Source organism: Ciconia boyciana, chromosome 17 (genome assembly GCF_034638445.1).
Source record: "Ciconia boyciana chromosome 17, ASM3463844v1, whole genome shotgun sequence".
NCBI classification, from domain to species: Eukaryota; Metazoa; Chordata; class Aves; order Ciconiiformes; family Ciconiidae; genus Ciconia; species Ciconia boyciana.
In genome coordinates, this window is record NC_132950.1 from 7,170,077 (window position 1) to 7,194,391 (window position 24,315).

At 63.6% G+C, this 24,315-nt stretch overlaps 5 protein-coding genes across 7 annotated transcripts; 3 read left to right on the forward strand and 2 right to left on the reverse strand.

Moving 5' to 3' along the window:
- The first annotated feature begins 23 nt into the window (after nucleotides 1–23).
- On the forward strand, nucleotides 24–2,831 carry VMA12 (vacuolar ATPase assembly factor VMA12). 3 transcript variants are annotated; one of them, XM_072882564.1, is made up of 6 exons: nucleotides 25–280; nucleotides 355–428; nucleotides 510–599; nucleotides 1,767–1,847; nucleotides 2,139–2,251; nucleotides 2,390–2,831. In XM_072882564.1, the coding sequence occupies exons 1-6, from the start codon at nucleotides 109–111 to the stop codon at nucleotides 2,406–2,408; spliced, it is 549 nt and encodes a 182-aa protein (XP_072738665.1). In that variant the 5' UTR covers nucleotides 25–108; the 3' UTR covers nucleotides 2,409–2,831. The 3 variants fall into 3 exon arrangements, with proteins under 3 accessions (XP_072738663.1, XP_072738665.1, XP_072738664.1); XM_072882563.1 differs by having other exon boundaries at nucleotides 31–280; nucleotides 1,767–1,803; XM_072882562.1 differs by having other exon boundaries at nucleotides 24–280; nucleotides 1,767–1,803; nucleotides 2,139–2,831.
- A 964-nt stretch (nucleotides 2,832–3,795) lies between these two features.
- On the reverse strand, nucleotides 3,796–4,437 carry SEBOX (SEBOX homeobox). Its single transcript, XM_072882615.1, has 2 exons — nucleotides 4,165–4,437; nucleotides 3,796–4,035 (listed from the first exon to the last, which is right to left on the reverse strand). The coding sequence occupies exons 1-2, from the start codon at nucleotides 4,435–4,437 to the stop codon at nucleotides 3,796–3,798; spliced, it is 513 nt and encodes a 170-aa protein (XP_072738716.1).
- Nucleotides 4,438–5,077: 640 nt separating this feature from the next.
- On the forward strand, nucleotides 5,078–9,500 carry KIF12 (kinesin family member 12). Its single transcript, XM_072882616.1, is given in 18 exon segments — nucleotides 5,078–5,103; nucleotides 5,175–5,400; nucleotides 5,403–5,506; nucleotides 5,641–5,719; nucleotides 5,806–5,927; nucleotides 6,099–6,174; nucleotides 6,312–6,446; nucleotides 6,545–6,680; nucleotides 6,938–7,029; nucleotides 7,257–7,392; nucleotides 7,483–7,601; nucleotides 7,740–7,844; nucleotides 7,925–8,214; nucleotides 8,362–8,545; nucleotides 8,651–8,725; nucleotides 8,804–8,940; nucleotides 9,060–9,196; nucleotides 9,350–9,500. Coding segments are annotated over 18 exon segments (2,244 nt in total). The 3' UTR covers nucleotides 9,415–9,500.
- Nucleotides 9,501–9,610: 110 nt separating this feature from the next.
- Nucleotides 9,611–15,320, reverse strand: VTN (vitronectin). Its single transcript, XM_072882028.1, has 10 exons — nucleotides 15,247–15,320; nucleotides 15,057–15,154; nucleotides 13,080–13,229; nucleotides 12,467–12,586; nucleotides 11,850–12,158; nucleotides 11,604–11,743; nucleotides 11,177–11,333; nucleotides 10,858–11,007; nucleotides 9,992–10,264; nucleotides 9,611–9,782 (listed from the first exon to the last, which is right to left on the reverse strand). Exons 3-10 carry the CDS (start codon nucleotides 13,138–13,140, stop codon nucleotides 9,664–9,666), a joined length of 1,329 nt encoding a protein of 442 aa, XP_072738129.1. The 5' UTR covers nucleotides 13,141–13,229; nucleotides 15,057–15,154; nucleotides 15,247–15,320; the 3' UTR covers nucleotides 9,611–9,663.
- Nucleotides 15,321–15,935: 615 nt separating this feature from the next.
- SARM1 (sterile alpha and TIR motif containing 1) lies at nucleotides 15,936–24,133 on the forward strand. The gene is made up of 10 exons (XM_072882338.1): nucleotides 15,936–16,484; nucleotides 19,122–19,740; nucleotides 19,921–20,133; nucleotides 20,258–20,349; nucleotides 20,859–21,094; nucleotides 21,213–21,306; nucleotides 21,791–21,980; nucleotides 22,078–22,199; nucleotides 22,781–22,950; nucleotides 24,078–24,133. Exons 1-9 carry the CDS (start codon nucleotides 16,027–16,029, stop codon nucleotides 22,908–22,910), a joined length of 2,154 nt encoding a protein of 717 aa, XP_072738439.1. The 5' UTR covers nucleotides 15,936–16,026; the 3' UTR covers nucleotides 22,911–22,950; nucleotides 24,078–24,133.
- Nucleotides 24,134–24,315: the final 182 nt, after the last annotated feature.

Here is a 24,315-nt window from a genome sequence, read left to right on the forward strand (position 1 = left end):
CCGCCCCCTCCGCTTCCCGGCGGCCCCCGCGGGGCGGGCAGCGCCGCTCTAGCCCGCCGCCGCGCTCTATGGCGCTCCGCGTCGCCTAGGCGACGGTGGCCGGGCAAGATGGCGTCGGCGGTGCGGGCCGGGCCGCGGCTGCGGCGGGCGGCGGCGGGCGGCGAGCTGGCGGGGCTGCCCGCCGGCCTGCGGGCCGAGCTGGAGGCGGCACTGGCCTCCGAAGGCGCCGTGGTGCCCTTCAGCCTGCTGCGGAGGCTGCATGCCGCGCTGCGGGAGGCAGGTAGGCCGCGCCGCCCCTGGCGCGACGGGCCGCGACCGGCCGGGCCGCCGTTAACCGTCCCGTCCTCCCCGCAGGGTCCCCGCTGTACCTACACGAGCTCCTGGAAGGCAGCGAGATCGACCTGCCCGAGGTGCCGGTACCGCCGCGGGTAGGTGAGGGCCGGGCACGGGCCGCGGGAGACGGCGGCTGCCCCCGGCCCTCACAGTGGCTCTGCCCTTCCCTTCCCCAGAACCCCGAGCTGGTGGCCCGGCTGGAGCGGATAAAGGCCAAGCTGGCCAACGAGGAGTACCGGCGGATGACACGCAACATCACGGGCCAGGTGAGGGGCCTACTGCATCGCCTGCTGTCAGGATTCCTTCCTCGAAAGCGTGGCCGTTAGCAACCTGACAGATAGCAAAGGAAATTTGCCCCATAGAGTGAGTGCAGTACGGAGGGAATGCGGGCAGGGACTTGAGGAGCGCACGCTGTCGATGCACAGGGACAACAGATACGGTGTTGAGAGCAGAGGTGGGACAGGGTAACCAGGGTGGTGAAATAGAAGAGATACTGCCATTTGGGAACAGCTCACTGTGCCAAAGATCTCAGGGTTTGGTCTGGGAGACTGAGCGCCTACGGTAAATGTTTTACTGGGAGCATCTGTGCTGCCTTTTTCTGAAGGGTTACATTTTCATCATAGTTTTAAAATGAGATCATTCATGTTAAGGTAAAAGCTGAAAAAACAGAGTAATACTTGGGCACTCATTCTTTCCAAGGAAGAGGGGAGATCTTTTGGCACGGTGACCGTTCAGACAAGCCAGCGTCCCTTCCTGCTGACATTCCTCGTGATCCCGTCCTGCCTATCCCTCCTCCACACCGGTGTCCCTGTGCGTTTCAGTCCCTGCACATATCCTCCTGTTGCGTTAACGCCTGTGGGAAGATCTGCTTTGCTCTCTGTCAAACTTAGCCACTTCCTCTATGAACCGGAGTGGTTTTAGCAGAGCTGGGTAGTAGTGACAGCAATGTTCCTTTCAAACAGCAGAGAAGCAGAGGAGTATTCCCACATCCGTGTGCTCATCACGTTCTTCCCTGCCTCCCCCCCAGTATCTGGTGTTTGAAATCGTGTAACCATGTCCGATTTGACAAAGGGCCTGCAGAGCTTTACAACGTTTAGTTCTTGCCAGCTGCATGAACACGGGTGACGAGGTGAGGCCCTTTAGCATCTCTATTAAAGACAAACCTGCAGCAGAGAACCCATGTGCAAGAAAACGCTCACACTCTGAGAAGTGCTTTGATTAGAAATGATCCCTTCTCAACATCCTTGAATCGGACCGCAAACATAAACCCAGAGAAACCCGGGCCCTGTGGAACTGCTGCTCCCCTGCAGCCTGCCCGACTGCTCTCTGAACTTCTGAGTCTTAGAGACAGGACAGGGCACTGGCGTTGCTTTTATTATGCAGTTAACATTAAAATACAACCGATCACAAGTTGTTTTAATCCCTTCTTTTAGGAGATGAACGGGACATTGGCCGAATTTGGGAGGCAAGGTGAGTGGCTGCCTGTCCTGCTGGTGCCTGGCAGTTGCCTACAGGTCAGTCATGGGAACTGCTGCATCGCTAGCTGTTGACACCAGACAGCCCTTCCCTCCCCGAGTATCTCACCGGAAGGTTTTAATGCACAAAAACATTCCTTGAGTAAAGGAGCAGCCTGTTGGTCGTTCTTATAAATATTTCTGGAGGTATAAAGCATGTGAATCCTCAAGTATTCCTGTAGCCCAGCTGAGGCAGCCACAGGCAGGCTCCCTTAGCAGGATTACAGCTTGTCCCCAGCCCTGCTCTCCAAGCCTTACCTAAAACCACTCGTCTTTCCCCCTTCTCTCCAGTTCGCTCTGTTAAAGCCGTCGTCATCACCATATTCAACTTCATTGTCACCGTGGTGGCCGCCTTCGCCTGCACGTACCTGGGCAGCCAGTACGTCTTCGTGGAGACCGCGGCGGTGAGTGAGCCCGTGGCCTCGGAGCCCGCTTGCGGCACGCTCTGTGCCGGCCTGGCAGGAGCGGCAGACGCGCTCCCCGGTGCGGGCAGCAGCTCGAGGCACACGCAGGGTCACTTATCTCTCTTTTTGCGTCCCCAGCGCGTCCTGTCAGCGGTAATTGTGGCCTCGGTGGTTGGCTTGGCTGAGCTGTATGTAATGGTGCGGACCCTTGAAGGGGACCTTGGGAAACTATAATCGCACGCGTCCCCGTGAACTGCAGCCCTCGTGCTGGAGGCTTTTGCCCTCCCCAGGAGTCATTAATTTGGGGCAGGTTTATCTTCTGCCATCTGTTTGTACCTGCTCCTGCTACCGGGAGGACTGCTGCATTCCTCAGGCCTCGTCCTTTGCTTCCTGCTCCTTAACGTTCCTGAAATGAATCATGGATTAAAAATCCCGCAGCTGCAGAACAGAAGAGGGAACAGCCGTGGACTCTCACCACCCCAGCACAGAGAGGGGCGTTAGCTCCCGCTGTTCCCATTCTCCTGTGAAGTTGCTGTTCTTTTATTCTGGAAATAAATAACGTTGCGTGTTTGCAACCTTCTTCCTGCCTGACGGGAGATGTCTGTTGCTACGCGGAACACCGACCTGACATCTAAAAGACACCGCAGAGCGCCGTGAATCTTCTCTCTCCCTCTGCATCCTGCATCCCACTCCGTCTCCTGCCAAAACCTCCCTTTGCCTGCCCTCGCTGCTCCTGCCTGCTCCCTCGCCCGCTTTCGGGAGAGCGTTACTCCCTTGTGACCCACGTGGCAGCACGCGACCCAGCTCGTGTTTGGGGGCGAGCACTTTTCCCCTCCACGCAGATCAGTTCAGGAGGACAACGGCGTGCGGCGCAGCCACGCTGGGGCAGCAGCTCGGTGTCCTCACGCAGGGGCTGCCGCACGAGCCGTAGCTGTCCGCCCGTGCCGTGGGGTGCGGCAGGGCCCCCGCAGGCAGACGGGGCAGCGAGGGGTGTGTGGCTCTCTGCCTCCCCTGCCAAAGGGTGCCCAGCTTCTGTGGGTAGGGAGGGGACGCACCTCAGCACAGAGCCCGGGGGCTTCTTGGGTGCCACAGAGCAGAGAGCGGAGCCAGCTCGGTGCACCCACGGCCCCGCGGTGGGGAAGGGGTGCCGAGGCTGGCACCGCCGGGCGGGCAGCCTGCCAGGGCCGGACACGGTGATTAATGCTCTGATGGCATCTAAGCCCCTCTGCAAACACGCTTTAATATCTGATACGGGGAGATGTGCCGGCACCTGCGAACGTGCTTGCGGATTAGGGGCGGCCGTGCCACAATCATCTGCGGATACGGCCTCAGATTAAGGTATTTTTTCCAAAAGATTAGTCGGTATTAGGGGGCTGATGGGGAGCTGGCCCCGCCACGGCCGCACCGGCATTTAGGATATTGGATGACATCCTTGGGACCTTCGGGACCGGCAGTAATTCCACACCCTAATGAAATCGTGATGCTAAGCCGGGGCGGCCTCGGTGCCGGGGGGATCCCCGGTGCCGAGGGGGTCCCCACCACGGCTACGGCTCGCCCAGGTTGGTGATGGCCGCGCTGTAGATGAGGTCGGAGATGGAGCCCAGCGAGGTGGGGAGGCCCCGAGCGGGGCTGCGGGCTCCCGGTGGAGGCAGCGCGGGGGCCGGGCCCGGGGCGGTGCCGTCGGGGGGTGCCGCGGGGGGACCCCGCTCCCCGGGCGGTGGCAGCGGCGGCGGCTCCGGTTTGGCGCTGCGGATCCTGCGGGCGCGGCGGTTCTGGAACCAGACCTGGGCCGGGCGGGAGAGGGGGGGAACCGTGAGACACCGGCGGCAGCCCGACGGGGCGGCCCCCCGGAGGAGGGGGGGGGGGGGGGTCCCGGCCCCGGGAGGGAGCGGGGGGGTCCCGGCCGGGCTCACCTGGATCTTGGCCTCGGGCAGCTGGGTGAGCTCGGCCAGGCGCTCCCGGGTGGCGATGTCCGGGTAGGGCACGGCGGCGAAGGCCCGCTCCAGCTCCGAGAGCTGCCCCCGGCTGAAGGTGGTCCGCCGCCGCTTCCGCGGCCCCCCCGGGCAGGGGCAGGGGCAGGGGCACGGCCCCGGGGCGCGGCCCCCCCCCGCCGCCGGCCCGCCCGCCCCGTCGGGGAAGCGGAGCAGCGGCTGGGGGGCGCGGGAGGTGTCCGGGGCCGCGCTCATCCTGCCCGGCTCCCCCGGCCCCGCCGCCGCCGCCCCGGCTTTTATCCCCCCCCCGGACCCCCCCCGGCGGGCTGGGACCGCCCCGAGCGGGCGGTGCTGCCCCCAGCCCTTCCCCGGCGGCTCCCGGGGCCGGTCCCGCTCCGCGCGCCCCGATAGCCCCGGCTGCCTCCGGGACGGTCTCCCCAACACCCCCGGGGGCCAGTAACCCCACCAGCCGCCCGTACTGGTCTTCCCCCCCGCCCCCGCCGCCGTCGGGGCACGGTGGGTCTGTGGGGAACCCAGGGCTCGGAGGGGGCTCGGGGGGTCCGGTGCCGGTGGGTCGGGGACCCCCAGCAGGTACAGGAGGAGCCCGGGGCCCCCTGCACCCCCTCCCCGGCTCCCAGGACCGAGGTGCCACCGCCTGCCCCCCCCCCCCCGCCTCGCCCCCCGCCGCGCCGGCCGCTCTCCCGCGGGGCTGGCACCGGTCAATGTTTAACCGGAGCGGTGGTACCTGTTGTGCGGGGCAGCCCGGGCCGGCTGGCGGTGGCTCCTGCCGGGACCAGCCGGGTGCTGCGGGCACCCCGAGCGAGGGGTGCTGGGGGGGTGAATGGAGCCGGAGGGGGAGCGGGGCTGGGAGCCCCGGCCGGGCACACGGCCCAAAATGCTCCCACGGGGCCAGGAGAGACCGTAAGTCGGTGGGGAGCCGGAGGGGACGGTGGGGAGCCGGAGGGGACGGAGGCCGCCCTGTCCTGGAGCAGGCAGGGCCTGGGCAGCGACCGCCACCGGCCCTCCCCGGCCGCCTGGGCAGCCGGCGGGGGGCTGGCACCCCAGAAAGGCTGGGGGGGGACAGGGCAGTCCCTCTGCGGGGACGTGGGGAGGAGGTTGCACTCTGTCCCCTGCCAGGCCCCAGGGCACAGTGGGGACAGGAGGATGGCGCGAGCACAGCGCGAGCCCTGGGGTGCCCGCGGGCAGGTCCCCCAGCTGGGGGGGCACCCACCGCCCCGCTGCCCTCTGTTCCCCAAAGGAGCCCCGGAGAGGAGCGGAAGGGCCCCGTGGTGGGCAGAGAGACGCGCCTGAGAGTGGTGCTGAGGTAAGGGGGGGACACGAAGGGCTTGGGGACGCGGTGGGGTCCAGCATCGCTCCTGCCCGGGGCAGGGGCACAGCGGGGCTCCCCAGGGTCCCCATGCAGTGACACCTCTGTGTCCCCAATCCCCCCGCCATTAGGGTCCGTCCACTGACCTGCATGGAGACACGGCGAGGTGACCGGCGGGTTGTACACAGCCTCGGCGACGGCACCGTCCACGTAAGTGCCACCTCCCCACTGGGGTCCGGGGCGGGGGGGGGGGGGGGGCTGTGGCACCCCTGAGCTGCTGCCGTCCCCGCACCCAGGTGAGCACGGCCAGGCACGATGCCACCTTCGGGTTCAGCGCCGTGTTCGACGCGGAAGCCTCGCAGGAGGCCGTGTTCGAAGGCAGCGGGATGAGGCAGCTGGTGGAGCTGGCGATAGACGGGTGAGTCCCGGGGAGCCCCCCGCGGACCCCAACCCTCCCGCTCACCCCGTGCCTGCTGCGCTGCACCCGACCAGGCCCCGCCGGCGGGTCTGCGTTGCCGGGGCCATGCCGGGAGGTGGCATCCCTGTGCCACCACCTGGGGCCATGCCTGAGGCTCAGCATCTTCCGCAGCTTCTCCTGCACCGTCTTTGCCTTCGGGCAGACCGGCTCGGGGAAGACCTACACCCTGATGGGACCCCTCGCCCAGGTACACCACCATCCCCCCCGCCTGACCCGATCCTGACGGTGGGACGGGCTCTTCTCACCCGGTCGTGGACGCTGGGGTGGTGGGAGCTGGTGGGTGCTGAAGTGACGTGACTGCTCGCCCTCCCGACATCTCCGCAGAGCGAGACCCGGCCGGCGGCCCCAGGGTTGCTGGGGCTGATGCAGAGGTCCTTCGCCTGCCTCCTGGAGCAGAGCCGGAGCCGCGGCTCTGACCTGGCTCTCAGTGCCTCCTACCTGGAGATCTACAACGAGCAGGTAAGCACCTGCCTGGCCGCCCAGCCAGGCCCTGCTGGCACCCCGTGCCTCCTCTCCCCCGCTGCCCGTACCCTCTGCTTCTCCTCCGTACCCCCCAGGTCCGGGACCTGCTGAGCCCAGGGCCTCCATGCCCCCTGCCCCTGCGGTGGAGCAAAACCCATGGCTTCTACGTGGAGAACCAGCTCAGTGTGGACTTCGAGAGCCTGGAGGCCATCTCTGACCTGCTCCTGCAAGGTGCTGAGCCACGGGCACAGGGCTGGGACCACGCAGGGGCATGTTCAGGGGGTGCTGGACCCGGTGTGGGGCTTCTCAGCCCCCCACAGAGCTCTCCCCGGGACTGGTGGGGCTCGATGGCAGCCAAGAGGGGCAGCTCCCTGTCTTGCCACAGAGTCCAGGCAGGCTTGTGTCTGGCAGGGGGTGGGCAGTGGGTGCTGTGCTGGGGTGTGGGGCATTGTGCCCCCCTGCAGCTCTCAATCCCGCCCCCCCGGCAGGATCCCAGAGGCGACGGACCTCAGCGCACGCCCTCAACAGGCACTCGAGCCGCAGCCACGCTCTTCTGACCATCCATGTCCGCAGTCGGGCTGTGAGTACATGTCCTGCTCCGGGCTTGGGGGGGGGCCAGGGCTCTTTGTGGGGGTGCAAACATCCCCATGGTGGGGGATCACGTCCTCCTCCCCAAGGATGCGTTGGTGGGGCTGGCGCAAGCAGCAGGGAGCCATATCCCAGACCCAAGGGCTGGGACACTGCGGTGGGCCACGGGGAAGGGGCGAGGGGGGCCAGAGCATCACCCCCCCACTGCGGGTCCCCCAGCCCAGCGCCTGCCCCAGCAAGCAGGGCATGCTGTGCTTTGTGGACCTGGCCGGCAGCGAGCGGGTGAAGGAGACCGGCTCCAGCGGGGAGCTCTCCGTGGAGGCAAACAACATCAACCGCAGCCTCCTGGCACTGGGTAAGAGTCGGGGGACCCCCCCCATGGGAGCACAAGCTGCTGGTCCCTGTCAGAGCCCTGTTGCACCCTCTGTGGCTCATCCTCCGGCAGGACACTGCATCTCTCTGTTGGCCAAACCCCGAGGGAAGCGGACGCACATTCCCTACCGGGACAGCAAGCTCACACGGCTGCTGGCCCGCTCCCTGGGCGGCTCGGGCATTACCCTGATGGTATGTGCACAGAGGAGGCTGGGCAGGGGTGCACGAAGCCGCAGGGGGCTGGGGTCTCAACGCCATGGAGGGGAAGGCTGGAGGGGGACGGGTGACTCCCTGGCTGGCAGCTCACCTGCGGCTCTTTCTCATCGCCAGGTCGCCTGCATCTCCCCGTCCTCGCACTGCCTCTCGGAGACGTTGAGCACGCTGCACTACGCCAGCAGGGCCCGGAGGGTCACCACCAGGCCCCTGGCCAACAGGGTATAGCAGGCAGGGGCTGTGGGCAGGGTGCTCTGCCCCACTGCTGGGACCGCCCCTGAGCCACCCCCTTGTGCTCCCAGGTGTCCCGGGAGAAGTTGCTGCAAACCTTGGAGGAAGAAATCCGTGCTCTGCAGCTGGAAAACCTCTCCCTGCGCCAGCAGCTGTGCCTGCCCAGGGTGCCAACGAGCAGCATGGAGGTCCCAGGGACCCCCCCGAGGGCAGGGGCATGGCCAGGCTGGGGAGGCAGGTATGGCCCCACCGGGCTGCGTCGGTCCCCTCTCGAAGGGCAGCTCCCGTCGGAGGGAGCCCCAGCCTGGCCCAGCCTCTACGGCCTCCTGCGGGACTTCGTGGTGGAGAACGAGCAGCTGAGGTATGGGGGGCACACGCAGGACCCATGAGCAGGAACTCAAGGGGCCGGCAGGGCAGCACCCTGTGTCAGCCAGCCTCTCCTAGGGCCGGGCAGGGCTCGGAGGTTTGCTGGAGGCTGCCAATGCCCTGCTCCCTCGCTGCTTCCCAGGCAGCCCCGGCTGTCCCCAGACCCCAGCAGTGACGTCCCAGCTGGCCCATCCTGCAGAGCCACCCGCAGCTCCTGTGACAGCCAGCCCCTGCTCCGGAGTGCCCGCACCCTCCGTGTCCCCCCTGGCCACCCCACGAGGCTCTGGCAGCCCGGCATGACACCCGCCTCCGGCCCCCGGCTGCTGGTGAGCGTGGGGGACCCCGGGGTCCACGGGCATCCTCGTGCGAGGCTGTGCCCACGGCAGGGTGAGGATGCCCAAACCACCCACTGCTGCTGTCCCCTCTTGCAGAAGCTGCCTCCCGCCTCCGGCCGCCCCGGCTGCCCCCAGTGCTGCCCTGGGCTGGCCGATGCCATCACGTCCCAGGTACGGCCCCGGGGGGTCTCTTTGGAGGGGGGTGGCACAGCACGACACAGCAGCCTGACTGCTCTGCTCACCCCCCAGGCGCTGCCAGGGCCCTCTGTGTCGCAGCCGGGCCCTGCCGAGGGAAGCGCCGGCATCCTGCCACCGGGCCAGGAGGACGTGGCTCTGCCCGGCTCCCATCAGCTCCCCGGGCACCCCCAGCCACAGCAGGGGAAGCGGTGAGGGCTGGGGCCTGAGGCCACCCCCCTGGGCATCACCTGCAGCTCAGGAAGCCCCTTAGGGTTACAGGGGGGTGGCAGGGGAGCGAGTCAGGGTTTTTTCATGTGTCCCCCAGCAGGAGCTGGGGCAGGAGCAAGAGCTTGTCCCAGCGGCACCCGCTCCCCCGGGAGCTGCCAGGCCCCCAGTGCTGTCCCAGTCCCGAGGGACGGGTCATCCCTTCGGCACCACCGTGGCCGGGATTGCCGGAGCCGAGAGGTGAGCAGGGCGGCTGGGGTGACACTGGGCGGTGCCTCGGATGGGGTCCCTCGGGTTTGGGCACCTGTTCTGAGCCCAGCCACTCAACACATGGGGCTGTGGACCTGATGTGGGGACACTGGAGACCTGACCCCGCTGGCTCCCGGCTGGCAGCCGCCGGCACCGTCCCTCTCCTCCAGTGGGAAGAGGCACCAGACTGGCTGGCGGACCAGATCTGAGCAGCCGCAGCCACAGCCATGCCACGGACGGGGCCAGCAGCGGGGATCTGGCACAGCCCACGCACGGTTATTATACCTGGGGGGACAACCACAGCCCTCGGGGGCACGGGGAATCTCGGACTACAAGGACTGCGCAGACCATGGGGTGGATGGACAGACGGACAGACAGGGCTCTCCAGCCTGCACGGCACTCAGTTTATTTCTGCCTAGCTAGGGGCTGTGCCGCAGGGTGGCTCCGGGGGTCCCCTCTCAGGTGCTCTCCTCCCCAGGCTGCGGGCAGTTCAGCCAGTACTGGGCGATGGAGCGCGGGTAGCGCGGCTGCACCAGGTCCACGCGCTTGGTACGCAGGTTGACGCGGTAGTACTTGTCTGCGAGGAAGGGGAGATGGCTGTCAGGACCGCCCGTGGGGCAGAGCTGCGGGGAGCTACCAGCCCTTGCTGCCAGCCCTGGGCACCTTCCCACCGTGTCCTGGAGCTCGGGGACATCGCAGAGCGAGAGGAGACCTCCCCCTGGCGACCAGCCCCGGGGGGGGGTCCTGGTCCCGCATCTCTCCCAGATCCTGCCGCCCCAGACTCACCTCCTACAAAGAAGTAGACGCTCTGGAGGGTCTCACACCGGGAGCCTGACAGCCAGTCGCTTTCAACGCCCGCAGAGTCAGAGTCATTTTGCAGCCAGCTCCAGAAACCCAAATTCAGTGACCGGTGGCTCTTGTACCTCTTGCGCTGGTGGCGAGACTTCCTCCTCCGAGGCTGATGGGAGGCCACGTAGATCCTGCCGGCCATGGCAGCGTCCAGCTGGCTGGGCACCCCGCGCCAGTCTGCGCTGATGTACCGTGGGCTGCTCGCCCCGGCTGGCAAAGCGGCGGAGGGCGAGTTAGAGGGGCAGCAACGTATGGGGGTGAGCTGAGCCCAGCCCCACAGCCAGCCCCCAGCACCTGCTCCGAGACCCGGGGGGATGCTCCAAAGGGTCCCAGCCTGGATGGGATGCGTGACGGGGACACGGGCCAGGCAGAGCTGGGAGCAGCCCCTTGCCCTCGCCTTGGCTGGGATCAGCCCTGTGCTGCTGAGCCCCCCTCTCCTCCTCTCCTTCTTTCATTTCCCTTGCCCAGGGCTGGGGTTTTCCTACGGCATCTCCAGCTCCAGGGGGAATAAACAGTCCCCAGCAACGACGCTGTGGTGCGAGGTGGCTGGTGACAGGCTCGGTAGTGCGGGGCACAAGGGCTACAGAGTGGGGGGGATTTGGGATGCTGTGGGAGATGCAGCCGTGGCCTGGGGGTTCCTGTGCGCAGCCCGGGCTCCTGCCCGGCACAGCGGCTCATCCAGCCTGCCTGCGCTCCCAGGCATCACGCCCTCCGCCCTGGGTGCCTGCACCCCTCGCACCCCATTGATGCGGGCCATATTGGCACCTGCCGGCCCTTTCCCCTGGGGCTGGCCCAGCCCTTACTTATCCTGCCACCGAAGAGGATCTGGAAGACATCCTCCCAGCTGTCGCGGTTCATGAAGGCGTAGTGGTTGAACACGGCCGAGGGGGAGGACTTCTCACAGTCGGCCTGCGTGGGCTGGTGGGCGAAGTCGTAGGACCAGTAGTGCTTGTCTAGGAGAGGACGCGCAGGGCATTAGGAAGAGAATACACAGGGCATTAGTGGGGAACGTGCGCTCCAGGGGGAGCAGCAGCGAGAGGCAGTGGGGTGCCCGGACTCCGTGTCCTGCCCACGGCCGCTGGTGCCAGGCTCTGTCCGGGAGCGGGGGGCTGCACCCCTTACCCTTGAAGAAATAGACTCTCTCATTGCCGTGGTAGCTGTGCGCGGGGAGGGCGAAGGCCGCGTCGATGCTGTTCGGGATGCCTTCGAAGCCTTCGGAGATGTTGCGTGGGTACCCGGGGTCCAGGGCTCCGTCGTCAAAGCGCCAGTACTGGCTGCCCTGTGGGGCGTGGGATGAGGGGGGGTCAGGGGGCTGGCTGCAGCATCCCCCAGGTGCGGGTCTGCCACAGGGAGCGAGCGGATGCTAGGAAGCCCCGTGGTGAGGCTGTGGCTGCCTGGGGCCCCGGACAGCCACAGGGATTTGGGGATATCTGGCAGCCACTGTGTGCAGGCATGTGTGGAGGGTGCCAGGGTGGGGACAGGGTGGGTTGGGGACCCATGCCGGCCGTCCCAGGAGCACCCCCAGCCCTGCAGCCAGGCTCCTGCCCACCTTGAACAGGTAAGTCTTGCCCTGGCAGTTGATGCGGGTGAAGGCTGCGTCGATGGGGCCCTCGATGCCCCAGACGTCACTGATGAGCTTGGGGTAGCCGGGCCGCACACTCGTCTCATCCAGCTCATAGAAGTACTTCCCTGGGGAGAGAGGGGAGGTGGGAGCGGCAGGAGGGACCGCAGCCACCGGCATGGGGTGACGGTGCAGCAGTGTGTCCCACGTGCCTGGGAAAGGTCCCCAAGGTACCTCGGAAAGCATAAAGGGAACCGTTCTTCAGATCGGTGAAGGCGTTAAAAGGTTTCCTGCTGCACAGCTCCTCGGGCTCTTCCACGGGCTCCCACCCCCCGAACTCATCCAGCGTGGTAGTGGGCACCTCTTCCACGGGCACCTCCGTCAGCGTCTCCTCAGGGTTCTCCAGCGTGGGCTGCACCGGCAACAGGGGCACGGGCAGTTCTGTGGGGGCTGCCTCGGAGGCCTTTACCGTGCTGAAGTCAACAGTGAGGTTGTAGTCAAGGTAGTCGTCCTCCGGCAAGGCGAACACGTCTCCCCGGGTCACTGCGGGAGGGAGCACGTTGGTCCCAGGGAGCCCTGGGCATCTCCCACGGGGTCTGGGTGTGGGAGCTGCTTGCTTCCAGGCAAGACGTATTTGCATGGACCCCCGGGGTCCCACACTGCGGGCGGCAGTGAGCCAGCTGCCGAAAACCCCTGGTGCTGCAGCACCCTGAGCACCAATTCCTGGCACTGAAGACACAGGGTGCAGGGCTGACCCAGCACGGACCCCTCCGAGCCCCCACAGTGTCAGGCACCCACAGCCACCCCGGCAGACCCTGCCCCGGCTGGGAGGGCGGCCACGGGGCCAGTACCTTTGGCTTTGCAGACAGTGGAGTAGTCGCTGCAGCAGCTCTGGTAGTACACGCAGAGGGTATCGCACTGGCATTTGCGCTGCGAGTCGAAGCCATCATCGCAGCGGCCCACGCAGGAGTCTGCAAGAGCCGACGGTCAGCGCAGGAGTAATGCGGGGTGGGCAGCAGGGTCGCCCCCCCACCCCCCCAGCCCAGCCCCAGGGGTGAAAGCAAACGCGGGCACGGCCCAGATGGGGGGACCCCACCTCTCCATGGGTACCCCCATCCCCGGGGCTACAGCGGCACCCCTCCTGCTCCCACTCAGGTCCCAGTGGGCCGGGAGCCACGGACCAGGCTGTGGCAAGGTCCCAGCTCCACGCTGGCAGTCCAGCTGTAGGATGGCCAGGGACTTGCCCAGGCACCACTGATACCCGTGTGCTGCCTGCTTGCCTTCTCCCCATGCTGCGAGGTGTAGCCAACGTGGCCAGTGGCCATGGCCACCACCACCTGGACTCCTCCTCACCCTGCCCGGGCTCCCCAGCCCCTCCATCAGCCCAGGAGCCACGCTCGCTCCATCCCCACCCTGGCTGCAGGCGGGAGGCACCCGGTCCGGGGCTGGCCGGCTCCGGCTCACCTTCAGCAGCACGGGTGGTGGCGAGCAGGGCCAGCAGGAGGACAGGGAAGAGCAGCCTCATCCTGGGCGGCCGGGAGCGCAGCCCTCCTGCAACTGTGCGGGCTGGAGCACGGCCGTGGCCGGGGCCCCGGCATCCACTGTTTGCTCAGCCTGCCCCGGCGGGAGAAAACAAACAGGCCAAGGTCAGATCAGAGGGGAAGGGGTCAGAGATGCTCTCCCATCCAGCATCCCCTGCAGCCCATGCCAAGCTGGGTGCATTTGGGGGGCGACAGGGCTCCCCAGACATGCAGGCAGCTCCGAGAGCCGCTGGCCGTGCCTTGGCTGCCAGCACCTTCCCAACCAGGGTGTGGGTTGGGCACCGGCTCAGAGAGCAGGGGGGACAGCAGGCCAGAGCCAGGAACCAGTTTTGAGGTCCTGCCACACTTATTTCATAGCGAACCTCATGGTATTAAAGCTCCCAGCCTCCCTCTCAAGGGGAGGCCATTTCCCAGTCTGGTCTCGGCAAGACAAAAACCCTGACGAGAGGGAACAAGGCAGCAGCGCTGTGAGGGCAAAGGGAAAAGCCCTGGGCCTATGCTTGCCCAAAATGTCACCGTTTTGGAGGACTTGCTCTTGGGATTTCAGCTTTCTCAATGTCAGCAAGGCTGGGAGCAGACCCGGGGAGTCCCAAGGCATGGTGGCTCAGGATGGGGCAGGTGCCACCTCTGTGCATGGGGACCAGGGGCCAGAGGTAAGCGGGAAGGAGGGAGAGCGAGCAGGAACCCTCTGCACTTTCACTGCAGTAGGCAAACAAAAGCCTGTGTATTTTTCTCCCATCATTCCCTTTCCAACCAATCTTTTCAGTTACTAATTAATGTTGACTCAGCTCTTTCAGCAGCTCCTGATAACCCCGGGATGTTTATTTAATCAGGGGCAAGGAGCGAATGCACACGAGGCTGCAGAGATACTGCCTCCGGTCGCGGCACTGCTGGGGCAGGAGCTCGGTGGGGTCCGTCCCGGCCCCGGGGCAGGAGCAGCGCAGCTCTGGGCTTTAATAGGGGATGGAAGATTTGGGGAGAGAAGAAACCGAGCAGGGTGCCCGCTTCTCCAGGGGCCTTGCTTCTGCCAGCTCGGACACAGGCAGTTCCCGGCCTCAGCTGCTCCCACCCTTGCTGGAAAGAGCTTTGATTTGGTGTTGAGAAAGGCATTTCCACCTGGAAAGCCCTGATGAGCGAGGGCAGCCATGAGACATGGGCTGTTGGGGCAGGACTTCTCCTGCAGCCCTGTCACCCCTCTCCTTGCCCCCTGGTCTCAGCTACGTCAGGGCTGGCGTCGTCCCCGGGTGCAAGCACCAGCCCAGTGTTGCGCTCAAGCTCCGTCTCGTCCCTGTTGAACCGAGCCTGGGGGACAAGCGCCCTGAGAGGTCGCAGGCTTGAGGAGAGGCTGGGGGGAGAAGGGCTGGGCAGTGTCTGAGCTGCTTTTGCTGATCGGCTGAGACAAAGCTCCCTCCTGCTGCTCCAAGCTCCCAACCACCATCAACCGCAGGCCCACCAAGGCTAGGCGAGCCCTTCCCTCGCTGCTGTGCTCAAAGCATGGCAGGAGGAGACCCCCGGAGAGGGGCTGGTTCAGGTAACGGGGCCCTGGGGAGCCCTTGCAGCCGAGGGCTGAGCAGAGCCAGCGAGGAGAGCTCGGCCGATGGGGCCAATCCCCCAGGGCAAGGCTGGGAATCCCTGCCATTCCCAGAGCCCAGGCTGCTGCTGCTGGAAATCCCTCTCAAAAAGCAAAGCAAAGCAAAGCAACACAACGCAAAACTAAAAGCAAAGCAAAGCAAAGCTCAGGTCTCTGTGCTTGTCAGGACAAGCCTAAGGGAACGGTTTGAATTCTGCACCCCCCCAGGCAGCAGCCTCCTCCGAGGTAGCGAACCCCTCTGCTGTGGTGCATTGCAACAGCCTGTATCATTACCCCAGCTTAATAATAATTTATCAGGAAAATCCTTACTGGTTCTGTGCTGAGCCTCTCCTGCAGTACTGTGCCACTCGGGTCGCCTTGTTTACCGTCCTTCGCGGTGAGCTAATGTCCCTTTCCTCTGTCTGTCCCTGCGTAGTGGATTCAGAGAGGATTAAAAGCGACTCTGTCGCATCAAAACATCAACTTGAATTTAAGCCTCAGTCTCTGAGCTGGCAACAACCTGGTTTTGGAGCCAACGATTTAAGCTGCTGCTCCTCCCAACGCAGGCGAGAAATGTCCAAAGCATTTCTGCCCTGAGCACGTCTGGCCTGGAAAAAAAGAAAATAAAAGGGGCCCAGGCTGCCTCTGCTCTTTCTTTTATCATGCAAATCCCCAGCCCACCCAGAGGAGCTGCTCTGAATTTCCGCTCCGAAGGGAGCTATTTACCCCCTCCACTGACACCAAACGGGTTCAAAACACCCTGCCAGGATGGCCACCACCTCACCCTGACCACGGCCACGGCCACCACGGGGCCTGGCCCTTTACTTCCACCCTGTGCGAAAGCACCTTGGGGGTCCCTGCCCGCCGTGGAGGTGACCACGGGCTCCGCGGCAGCTCGGGGAAGGGGGGGGGGGGCATGGGGACAGCGGGACAAGCCCCAGCTGAGGCCGGGGAAGGAGGGCTCGGGGGATGCCGGAGCATCCGCAGCGGGGAGGGGGCTGCTGCTGCCCGGAGATGAGCCCCTCCTCGGAGAGGCGGCGCCTGGGCGGGCTGACATCAGCCCCCAGCACCCGAGGTGCCGAGCCCGGCTCTGGGAGGGCGGCTCCTGCCACCGCTCCAGCTCCGCATCCCGGCACGGCAGGGAGGGGAGAGAGGGAGCCGGCAGCCCCGGCCCCGCGGCTGGACCCCGGGCCAGCTCCGTCCCTCCCCTCGGGTCCCGTGTCCCCCCGCCCCAGGGAGCGGCCCGGGTGGCTCCCGGGGGTGGGCCGGTGGGCCGAGGATGCTGTGCTAGGGGAGGCCGATGGTGCTCATCCTGCTCGTCTCCCTCTATAAACTGTGCCGGTTCTTCACCATGTCGGGCGCGGAGGGGCTGGCGGTGCCCGAGTGCGTGAGCCAGGCGGGCAGCTGGGCGGGCGGGGGCAGCTCCGGGGGGGAGCGCCGGGAGGTTTCCCCCGGGGTGAACACGGACGTGCGGGCAGCCCTGGACCGGATCCTGCCCGCCCTGCACCGGGCCATCGGCCGCACCAAGCAGGCGGCCAGCCCGGCGGAGCGGAGGAGAGCCATCGCCGAGATCTTCCAGCTGGTGGAGGAAGCCTGGGGGATGCCCACGCTGGGCAGGGACGTGGCCAAAGTGCTGTGCGACGTGATGCGCCTGGAGGGGGGCCTGGACCTGCTGCTGAACCTGCTGTACACGGCAGAGCTGGAGACCAAGTGCCAGGCCGGAAAACTCCTGGAGCAGATCCTGGTGGCAGAAAATAGGTGAGTCTGCGAAGAGCCCCCCGCGCTAGGCACGGCCCTCGCCGCCGCAGGCTCACCCGCCGCCCCGAGCACAGCAGCGATTTCCTCCACCCATCCCACCCGCACCCCCCAAATTTCCCTCCCTCCCGGAGCATCAAACCCCCTCGGCTCCACACCGCGTCCCCCCACACGCTGCACTCGCACACGGGGGCCCCCAACTTGCCGATCGTGCCCAGGCAATGGCACGACCTGCCCCTGCCGCGGCTGGAGGGAGGAGGACCAGCCCCAGCTCAGGGGATGCTGGTGAGGATCGGGGTGTCCTCATGAGCCACCCTCAGCCTGGGGCCACCCGGATGTGCCCCTTGGTGACTGAGCTGGGTCAGTTTGGCTAGCCCAGAGCATCTGACCCCAAGGACGAGACACGACTCCCCCTTAGCCATAACCGCAGCAGGAGGAGGATGATGAAGCCCAGAGACTTTCTGCTGCTGACCAGGGCTGGAATGAGACCATAAGGAGGGGGCCAGCCAGCTGGCGGCCCTCGGAGCCCCCCAGCCCATGCCCCCTAGCTCAGAGGCTGGAGATGCCTGTGCTGCTCCCCAGGACAGGTGAGAGGCGTTGGGCTGGCTCTGCCAAAGCGTCGGCACAGGTGGGGTGGGAGCGTGTGTGCATGCACATGTGTGTATATACGACCACGTGTACGAGGGTGCATGCGCACACGTGGCACCCGAGACATCTGAATGCACGGCAGTGCTGATGCAGCACCCGCATGCAGCTCGCCCTTCAAACACCGTGACTGCGCTCCCACAAGGTCCCTCGACAGACAAACTCTCCCCTCTGCCCCGTGTCTGGTTCGGCATGCCCTGGCAGCACTGCCTGCGGCGTGCCGGTCCCAGAGAGGAGCTGTATACCTGCCGTGAGCTGGGTCAGGATCAGGCCCTTCTCTCCTGGGACCCCACAGGCAAACGTGCGGCTCTGCCAGCTCCACTCTCCCTCCGTGTGCCCAAGCCCAGCCGGCCCCAGCCAGGGCTTTGGGCGCATGTGGAGGAAGCTTGTCCAAAGTTTACGGTCTTGCTCCAGCTTCATGGGCGATGCGTCTTGCTGTAAGGTTGTGGACTCGCAGCCTGGGCCTCGCTGCACACACTGGCAGGCAAAAAGAAGCAACAGCTAAATCAGGAAATCCATTAGAGTGGAATTAATCCCAGGAAACATCACTGGCACGGTCTGAATTCAGCACTTAGCTTCCTGGCAAGAGAAAGCGGCCGCGGGCATCGCTGTCTCTGCTCCAGGAGGAGTTCATGGGCCAGGGTCTCAGAGCAGCCGTGGGTCCCCAGCTCCTCACTCCTCGCAGCCTGGCCCATCATCAACCTCCGAGCGATGGCAGGGAGGTGTAGGGTCCTCCCGTAGGTCCAAGCCTCTGGCTTAGAGACCCCTCCCCGCATCCGTGCGCAGCAGCAGCGGTGCTTAGTCGGGAGCTGGACCAGTCCTGGCTCCATCCTGTGGCTGCAGGGAGTCGGGGACCTGGTGGGGCTGTGTTTGTCATCCAGCTCTGTGGCCGAGTCTGGGCTCGGAGCCAGTCCCAGGCTGAGGGCTTTTTTTCCAGAGCTCTCCACAGCATTTGCTGCCAAACCCGCTCCAAGGTCAGCGTGAGCCATGCGGGCCACAGGCTTCCCAGAAATGCTCTTCCCGCCTGCCAGCGTGGAGAGGCTGGCGTGCCTTCACCCCACAATCGCGGGGGGCCAAACGCGCTGCTGCCCTCTCGAGCAGCACGGCACGGGGCATCCGCCGCAGCACTTGTGCCTTGTGAACGGAGCAGCTCCATCACGGCACCAAACGGGCCGCTTCTAAGGCCAGAGATGGAGCTGCCCCCTCATCCCAGGCAGGCTCATGGGAGGGCAGGGGAGAGCCCATCATTTCCCCTTCCTCACTCTACACTTTTAGGACCCAGCCCCATTCAGGCGTCATTTTGAGACCATCCTCGCAGAACGGGGCTCCAGGCCAGCCATGGCTGATCAGCAGCTGGTGGCCCTCCGCTGCCTGCCCCCGAGGCTCTTGCTGTCCTCTTCTAGGAGAGTGCAGGATTGCAGAAATAAACAGCTTTCCTCCACGCTGCCATCTCAGGTCAGGCAGATCCCCATCTCTCACACTCCCCCGTGGCCAGTTCTGCACAGGTGCTCAGCTAGGTGTGAAACTCCCGTCCCGGGCTTGGCACCGATCTGGAGAGCAGCCAGAGGACTGCACTGGTTAGGGACAAACAAGTTTTCACCCCTGAACAGAAAGCAGCTCACACACACCCAGGAAAGCTGACTAAGCAGATCTATTTCTAGCCTGGCATTAGCCTACCGTGCACTGTTAATTGCTACGTGCGTTAATTGCCTCGAGCACGAGGCCCTGGCGTGGTGGTCCTGGGCTATGCACACCATGTCCTGTCCCATCACAAACTCTTCCACCAGACCCAGACAGGTTCTCCCAACACCATCCTGTCGCATCTCGCTGCATCACGGCCTGACCACATATCTGGCAGCTGTGTCCTGCAGGGAAACATCTGGCTGTCATGGGGCAAATGCCACCGAAGCACGGGGGAGTTCACACGCCAGTCACCGTTCTCGCTCCCTGCATGGCCGTCTGCCCCTCACCTGCCTGTGCCTCTCCTTCCTGCAGGGATCGGATTGCTCGGATCGGTCTGGGAGTGATTCTGAACTTAGCCAAGGAGCGAGATGTTCCCCAGCTGGCGCAGAGCATCTCCGGTATCCTGGAGCACATGTTCAAACACACCGAGGAGACCTGTTTCCAGCTTATCTCTGATGGAGGCCTGGATGCTATCCTCTACTGGTGCCGCTGGACGGACCCCATCGTGCTGCGGCACTGCGCCATGGCCTTGGCCAACTGTGCCATGTACGGAGGGCAGGCCAACCAGCGCCTGATGATCGAGAAGAGGACAGCGGAGTGGCTTTTCCCACTGGTGTTTTCAAGAGACGATGAACTAATCCGCCTCCACGCGTGCCTGGCCATCACGGTGCTGGCCACCAACAAAGAAATCGAGAAGGAGGTGGAGCGCTCGGGGACGCTGGCTCTGGTGGAGCCATTCATCGCCTCGCTGGATCCGGAGCACTTCGCCTGCGAGATGTTGGGCAGCAGTGACAACAGCCAGGGGAGGACGGCAGACGACCTGCAGCGGCTGGTACCTTTGCTGGACAGCTCGCGGCTGGAAGCACAGTGCATCGCTGCCTTCTACCTCTGCACGGAGGCTGCCATCAAAACCAGGCAGAAGAAAACAAAGGTAAAGGGTAGGTTGGCCTGAAGGAATGAGATGCAAAAGGGAAGGGTTGCCACAACTGCATCTCGGTGTCTTTTGCTCCCCTGTGAGCTCACCAAGTACCCTGGTCCTCAGCTGGCCTGGCACAGGTTGTGGGGAGGAGGAGGGAAAGCAAAGTGATGTCTCCTCCCTTTGTGTCCCCAGATTTTCAGTGAGATTGGGGCTACGCAGAGCCTGAAGAGGGTAGTGTGCTACTCCACCAGCAGCACCACCTCCTCCCTGGCCAAAAAGGTGCTGCGCATGATAGGGGAGGAGGTTCCTCGGCGCATCCTGCCCACGGTTCCCAACTGGAAGCCCTGCGAGGTGCAGACGTGGCTGCAGCAGATCGGATTCAACAAATACTGCCAGAGCTTCCTGGTAGGGCTGCGTGCCGGGGACACACACCTGGATGGGCCCTTTTGCCCCATCTTGCAGCAGAGGTGTAAGCATCTCACCCAACAGCTTTTCCTGGGATCTTTCCAGCCTGGATTTCTCTTGGCAGGACCACCAGGTGGATGGGGACATTCTCCTGAGGCTGACGGAGGAGGAGGTGCAGGAGGATTTGGGGATGGACTCCAGCATCACTCGGAAAAGGTAGGACTGCCACCAGGGCACACCGGCCTCTTGCGTGGTCATCACCACAGTGGCAGAGCCAGGGAAAAGGTCTGTGCCTTTCCCTTCTTGCAAAGACAAGAACAGAGGTCCTCAAAATGCAAAACCTGGACTGCCAGGGCTTTTCCAGTGCAGTATGCAGTGCCAGAGGGATTCCTGCAATGAGGCCAATGCACGGGAGAGGTGTGGGATGGGGAGGGACCACCTATGGCACAGGGCAGGTGGGATCCTGCAAGTTACCCAGAAAGATGGGAACTTACCCGAGCTTCTCCCTTAGCTGAGCTCCTCATACCTCGCGTCCTGAGGACCAACACTCCCGCATCACGCAGCTGTTCTTCTCTTTTTCTGTTCCTTTAGCTCATTCTTCCCCACAGCACGTAGCTGCACTCTCTCCTGTGCAGATAAAAGACATGGTACCAAATGTGTCTAGGTCCTGCCTGGTCCAGCAGCCTTCCCTCCCCGCTCCATGCTTTCATTTGTTTCTCTGCCAGGTTTTTCCGGGAGCTGACAGAGCTGAAGACCTTTGCAAACTATTCCACCTGCGACCGCAGCAACCTGGCCGACTGGCTGGGCGGCATTGACCCCAAGTTTCGTCAGTACACGTACAACCTGCTGATGTGCGGCATCAACCGCAACTTCTTGCACCGGGTGACGGAGCAGCAGCTGCAGGAGGACTGCCACATCAACACGGGCTTCCACCGTGTCCGCATCCTCACTGCTGCAAGGGGTGCGGGTCCCGCTGCTGCTCGCTGTGCCAGAGCAGGCGGGTGGGGACAAGTATCGAGGGTTGTTTGGGACAAGCTGTTGGGTATTTTTAACTTTTGGTTGCTGTTTGCTCTGCCTAGAAACACTTCACTCCCCTATAACGCTGCAAACTGCATCTGATGGGACTGATGTATTTATCAGCTACCGGAGGAGCACCGGGTCGCAGCTGGCCAGGTCAGTCCTGCAGGCAACGATACGGTGCCGAGTTCATGCCCAGAGCCAAGGCTGGCGATCAGTCATGGGAAGAGCGTGGAGCCGGGAGAGCTGCAGGCTGCAGCGGGGAGGAGGGGGAGGCTGCCAAAAGCTGCGGTGCAAATGGGGACAGCACGTGCCAAAAGCTGCGCGGTGGACAGGCCAATTCCCCGTCCTGTCGCTGCCACCCGGTCCCTCTTTGACACCGACTTACCCTTTTTCACGCTGTGCTCGTAGGGCTGTAGGGGATCACAGCAGGGAGTTAATGTCCCGCTCCCTGTGTTGTCTGCGTGGGGCCAGACACCTGTAAGCAGGCTGGGCTGGCAGCGGGCATCTCAAGGACCGTTCTGTTCTCTGTGGGAGCCCGTTCGCTGCTCCTCTGTCTCATCGTGTCTCGGCCGATGTGGTGGGAAACCCAGGCACTGGCAGTAGCTCTCCTCACGGTGCTATCTCCTCTTGCCACCAGCCTGCTGAAGGTCCACCTGCAGCTGCACGGCTTCAGCGTGTTCATCGATGTGGAGAAGCTGGAGGCAGGGAAGTTTGAGGACAAGCTGATCCAGAGCGTCATGAGTGCCCGCAATTTTGTGCTGGTCCTCTCGCCAAACGCGCTGGATAAATGCATGGGAGACCCCGAGTGCAAGGACTGGGTGCACAAGGTAGGAGATACCATCAGGTGGGAGCTTGGTGGATGCTGGGGCAGGAGGGTGATGGGCTGACATGGGCCATAGCCTGAGCACTCACATGTTCCTGCAGGAGATTGTGACAGCCCTGAACTCTGGAAAGAACATTGTACCTGTTACAGACCATTTTGAGTGGCCGGACCCAGAAACACTTCCCAAGGACATGAGGGCTGTCTTGAAATTTAATGGTATCAAGTAAGTAAAAGGAACCTGTGCCATGAGGTTCCTTGACACCTGGAGAGAACGGCTTGCATAACCAGTAGCAAAGAGCACAAGGAAATTGGGAAAAACAGATGAGGGAGGCAGAACAGGCCAAAGGGTGAGTCACTCAGGTACTCCAGAGCACGAAGGGAGCAAAGGTCCCCACCATGACCGCTGTGCTGATTTTGTGCTTGGGGCTCCTCTGGGTAACAGAGCTCCCCACCCCATCGCCGCTGGGAAGACGCCCACCCTCGTGCCCCCAGCCCTCCAGGCAGGAGCGATGCCGGCAGGTTTCGTAGCTCGCCTGGGTTCCTCTTGCCTCCTGCTTCCCCTTCGTGCGGCAGCGCTCCAGGCTGGCATCCCAACCTCCTCGTAGCCTTCCAGCCTGGCAGGGCACAGGGGAAGGGGCTTTCCTGCAGCGCCCAGTGTTCCTCCATTTTCCGTGGGGAAAAGGGTTCTCCTAGGGAGCTGGGTTGGAGGGAGGGGGTCTCTGGCTCCTGACCCGAATGCACCGAGCTATCTCATGGCATCTTGCACAATGGAAAAATTAACTCAGATTTTCCCCTCGAACACAGGTGGTCCCATGAGTACCAGGAGGCCACAATCGACAAAATCATCCGCTTTCTCCAGGGCCGTTCCTCCCGGGACTCCTCGGCTGGGTCGGAGAACGGCCTGGACTGCTTGCCCTCCCTGGGGCAGACCTAGAACCAGCCCAGCTGCCTCATCCCCTCCAGAGACTTCCCAGGTGACCCCTTTTTACGTGGGGCCAAATTTCTCCCTCTAGATTTTTCCCCATCTTAGTACCTTGGCTTGAGATGAGGTCTTAGCTCATTAGCCCCCCCTTCACCCTCCAGATGCAAGCCCCTGGTGCTAAAAGGCCAGTACTTACGCATACGGTGCCTGGTGAGCCAGGCCAGGGTGGACTCTGGGATGGACGCCTGGTCTTCCACGTCCTCCCTTGGGGTGGCAGGACATGCAGGCTACGGCTCCCGCAATGCAGGGCGTGCGAGGGAGACCGACACTGTCCAGATCCCCGCAAATGGCTGCAGCTTCCCCCAGAAGCATGTCCGAAGAGGAGGGATCTTCTGAGGACCGAAAGTTGGGGAATTGGTGAGGGATGCATTGCAAGAGGACACGTGAGAGAGAAGAGCAGTCGAGAGGGAACGGTCCATAAGCATCGTATGGCCTCTGCTGGGTGCCGCAGGAATATCGTTGCGGTCAGAAGCTGAGAGCAGGAAAGGGCAAACAAAAGCTAAGCCCTAATGAAATCCCCGTGTTTGGGAAAGATAACACAGGGGCCTTCTAAACTGCTCAGCAGAAGCTTTCTCTTTCCCAGTAATGTCCCTTTATCACAAGCTGGCTTCTTCCTAGAGGGCCTTTCACCTCCGAATGCTGCAAAACCACTTTGTGCTCTTAACTCTGGCGACGGAAGTTTGGGTTTAGATCACGTGACGTTTCCACAGGGTCTTTGCAAAAAGTGCTTTTAAAACAAGCCCCTTCCCTCCATCTGATGTCTCAGCTTTACCACTTTATCAGGTCTATACTTACAGGGCACAGCAGGCTGGATTGTGACTCTGGAAAACAAATATCCACGCAGATCCTGAAGATGCTAATTGCTGTCCTGTTACTTGCAGAGCTATTACACACTGGCTGTACTTCATTCTGCTGTTGGTGCTCCACAGCACATCTCCTGTGGTCTGTCCCTTCAAACAGGAGCTGGTGTCTCTCTCTGCTGACTACCGCTCACCCCTGACAGCCCTGGCTAAGCTCCTCAGGCTCAGGGTTGTCCCTACTCTCTGCTGGATGCAATACCAAGTAGCATTTCTTTCTTTCTACCGATCTCTTCTCAACACCCACCGGGTCTTTTTGCAGATACTCACCTTGAAATATCAGGAAAGAGTGAAGTTGATGCAAAGGGCAGGCACAGGCTGCTAGGTGTGAGCACCGGCTGGGACCAGGACTCGCAGTACCTGCTGCTAACGCTGCAGGTGAGGAACCACGGGCACCCTGACACACCTCCCCGAATTCTGCTCTCCCAACCTTGTCCTGCTTCTCACACCAGCTTGGAGGGTGAGCAGGCTCTCAACAACATGCCGTTTTGCAGTTAGGA

Excerpts from the sequence above, each read along its gene's own strand:
- VTN (XM_072882028.1), bottom strand. The coding sequence starts at position 13,140 with ATGAGGCTGCTCTTCCCTGTCCTCCTGCTGGCCCTGCTCGCCACCACC. Across the intron at positions 11,008-11,176 it reads GAGAGTCTATTTCTTCAAGG|ACAAGCACTACTGGTCCTAC; the intron begins GTAAGGGGTGCA and ends GTCCTCTCCTAG. Across the intron at positions 9,783-9,991 it reads CGTCTACTTCTTTGTAGGAG|ACAAGTACTACCGCGTCAAC; the intron begins GTGAGTCTGGGG and ends CCTTCCTCGCAG.
- SEBOX (XM_072882615.1), bottom strand. The coding sequence starts at position 4,437 with ATGAGCGCGGCCCCGGACACCTCCCGCGCCCCCCAGCCGCTGCTCCGC. Across the intron at positions 4,036-4,164 it reads TGCCCGAGGCCAAGATCCAG|GTCTGGTTCCAGAACCGCCG; the intron begins GTGAGCCCGGCC and ends CGCCCGGCCCAG.
- SARM1 (XM_072882338.1), top strand. The coding sequence starts at position 16,027 with ATGGTGCTCATCCTGCTCGTCTCCCTCTATAAACTGTGCCGGTTCTTC. Across the intron at positions 16,485-19,121 it reads ATCCTGGTGGCAGAAAATAG|GGATCGGATTGCTCGGATCG; the intron begins GTGAGTCTGCGA and ends TCCTTCCTGCAG. Across the intron at positions 21,307-21,790 it reads ACCGGGTCGCAGCTGGCCAG|CCTGCTGAAGGTCCACCTGC; the intron begins GTCAGTCCTGCA and ends TCTTGCCACCAG.
- VMA12 (XM_072882562.1), top strand. The coding sequence starts at position 109 with ATGGCGTCGGCGGTGCGGGCCGGGCCGCGGCTGCGGCGGGCGGCGGCG. Across the intron at positions 281-354 it reads TGCCGCGCTGCGGGAGGCAG|GGTCCCCGCTGTACCTACAC; the intron begins GTAGGCCGCGCC and ends TCCTCCCCGCAG. Across the intron at positions 600-1,766 it reads CACGCAACATCACGGGCCAG|GAGATGAACGGGACATTGGC; the intron begins GTGAGGGGCCTA and ends CCCTTCTTTTAG.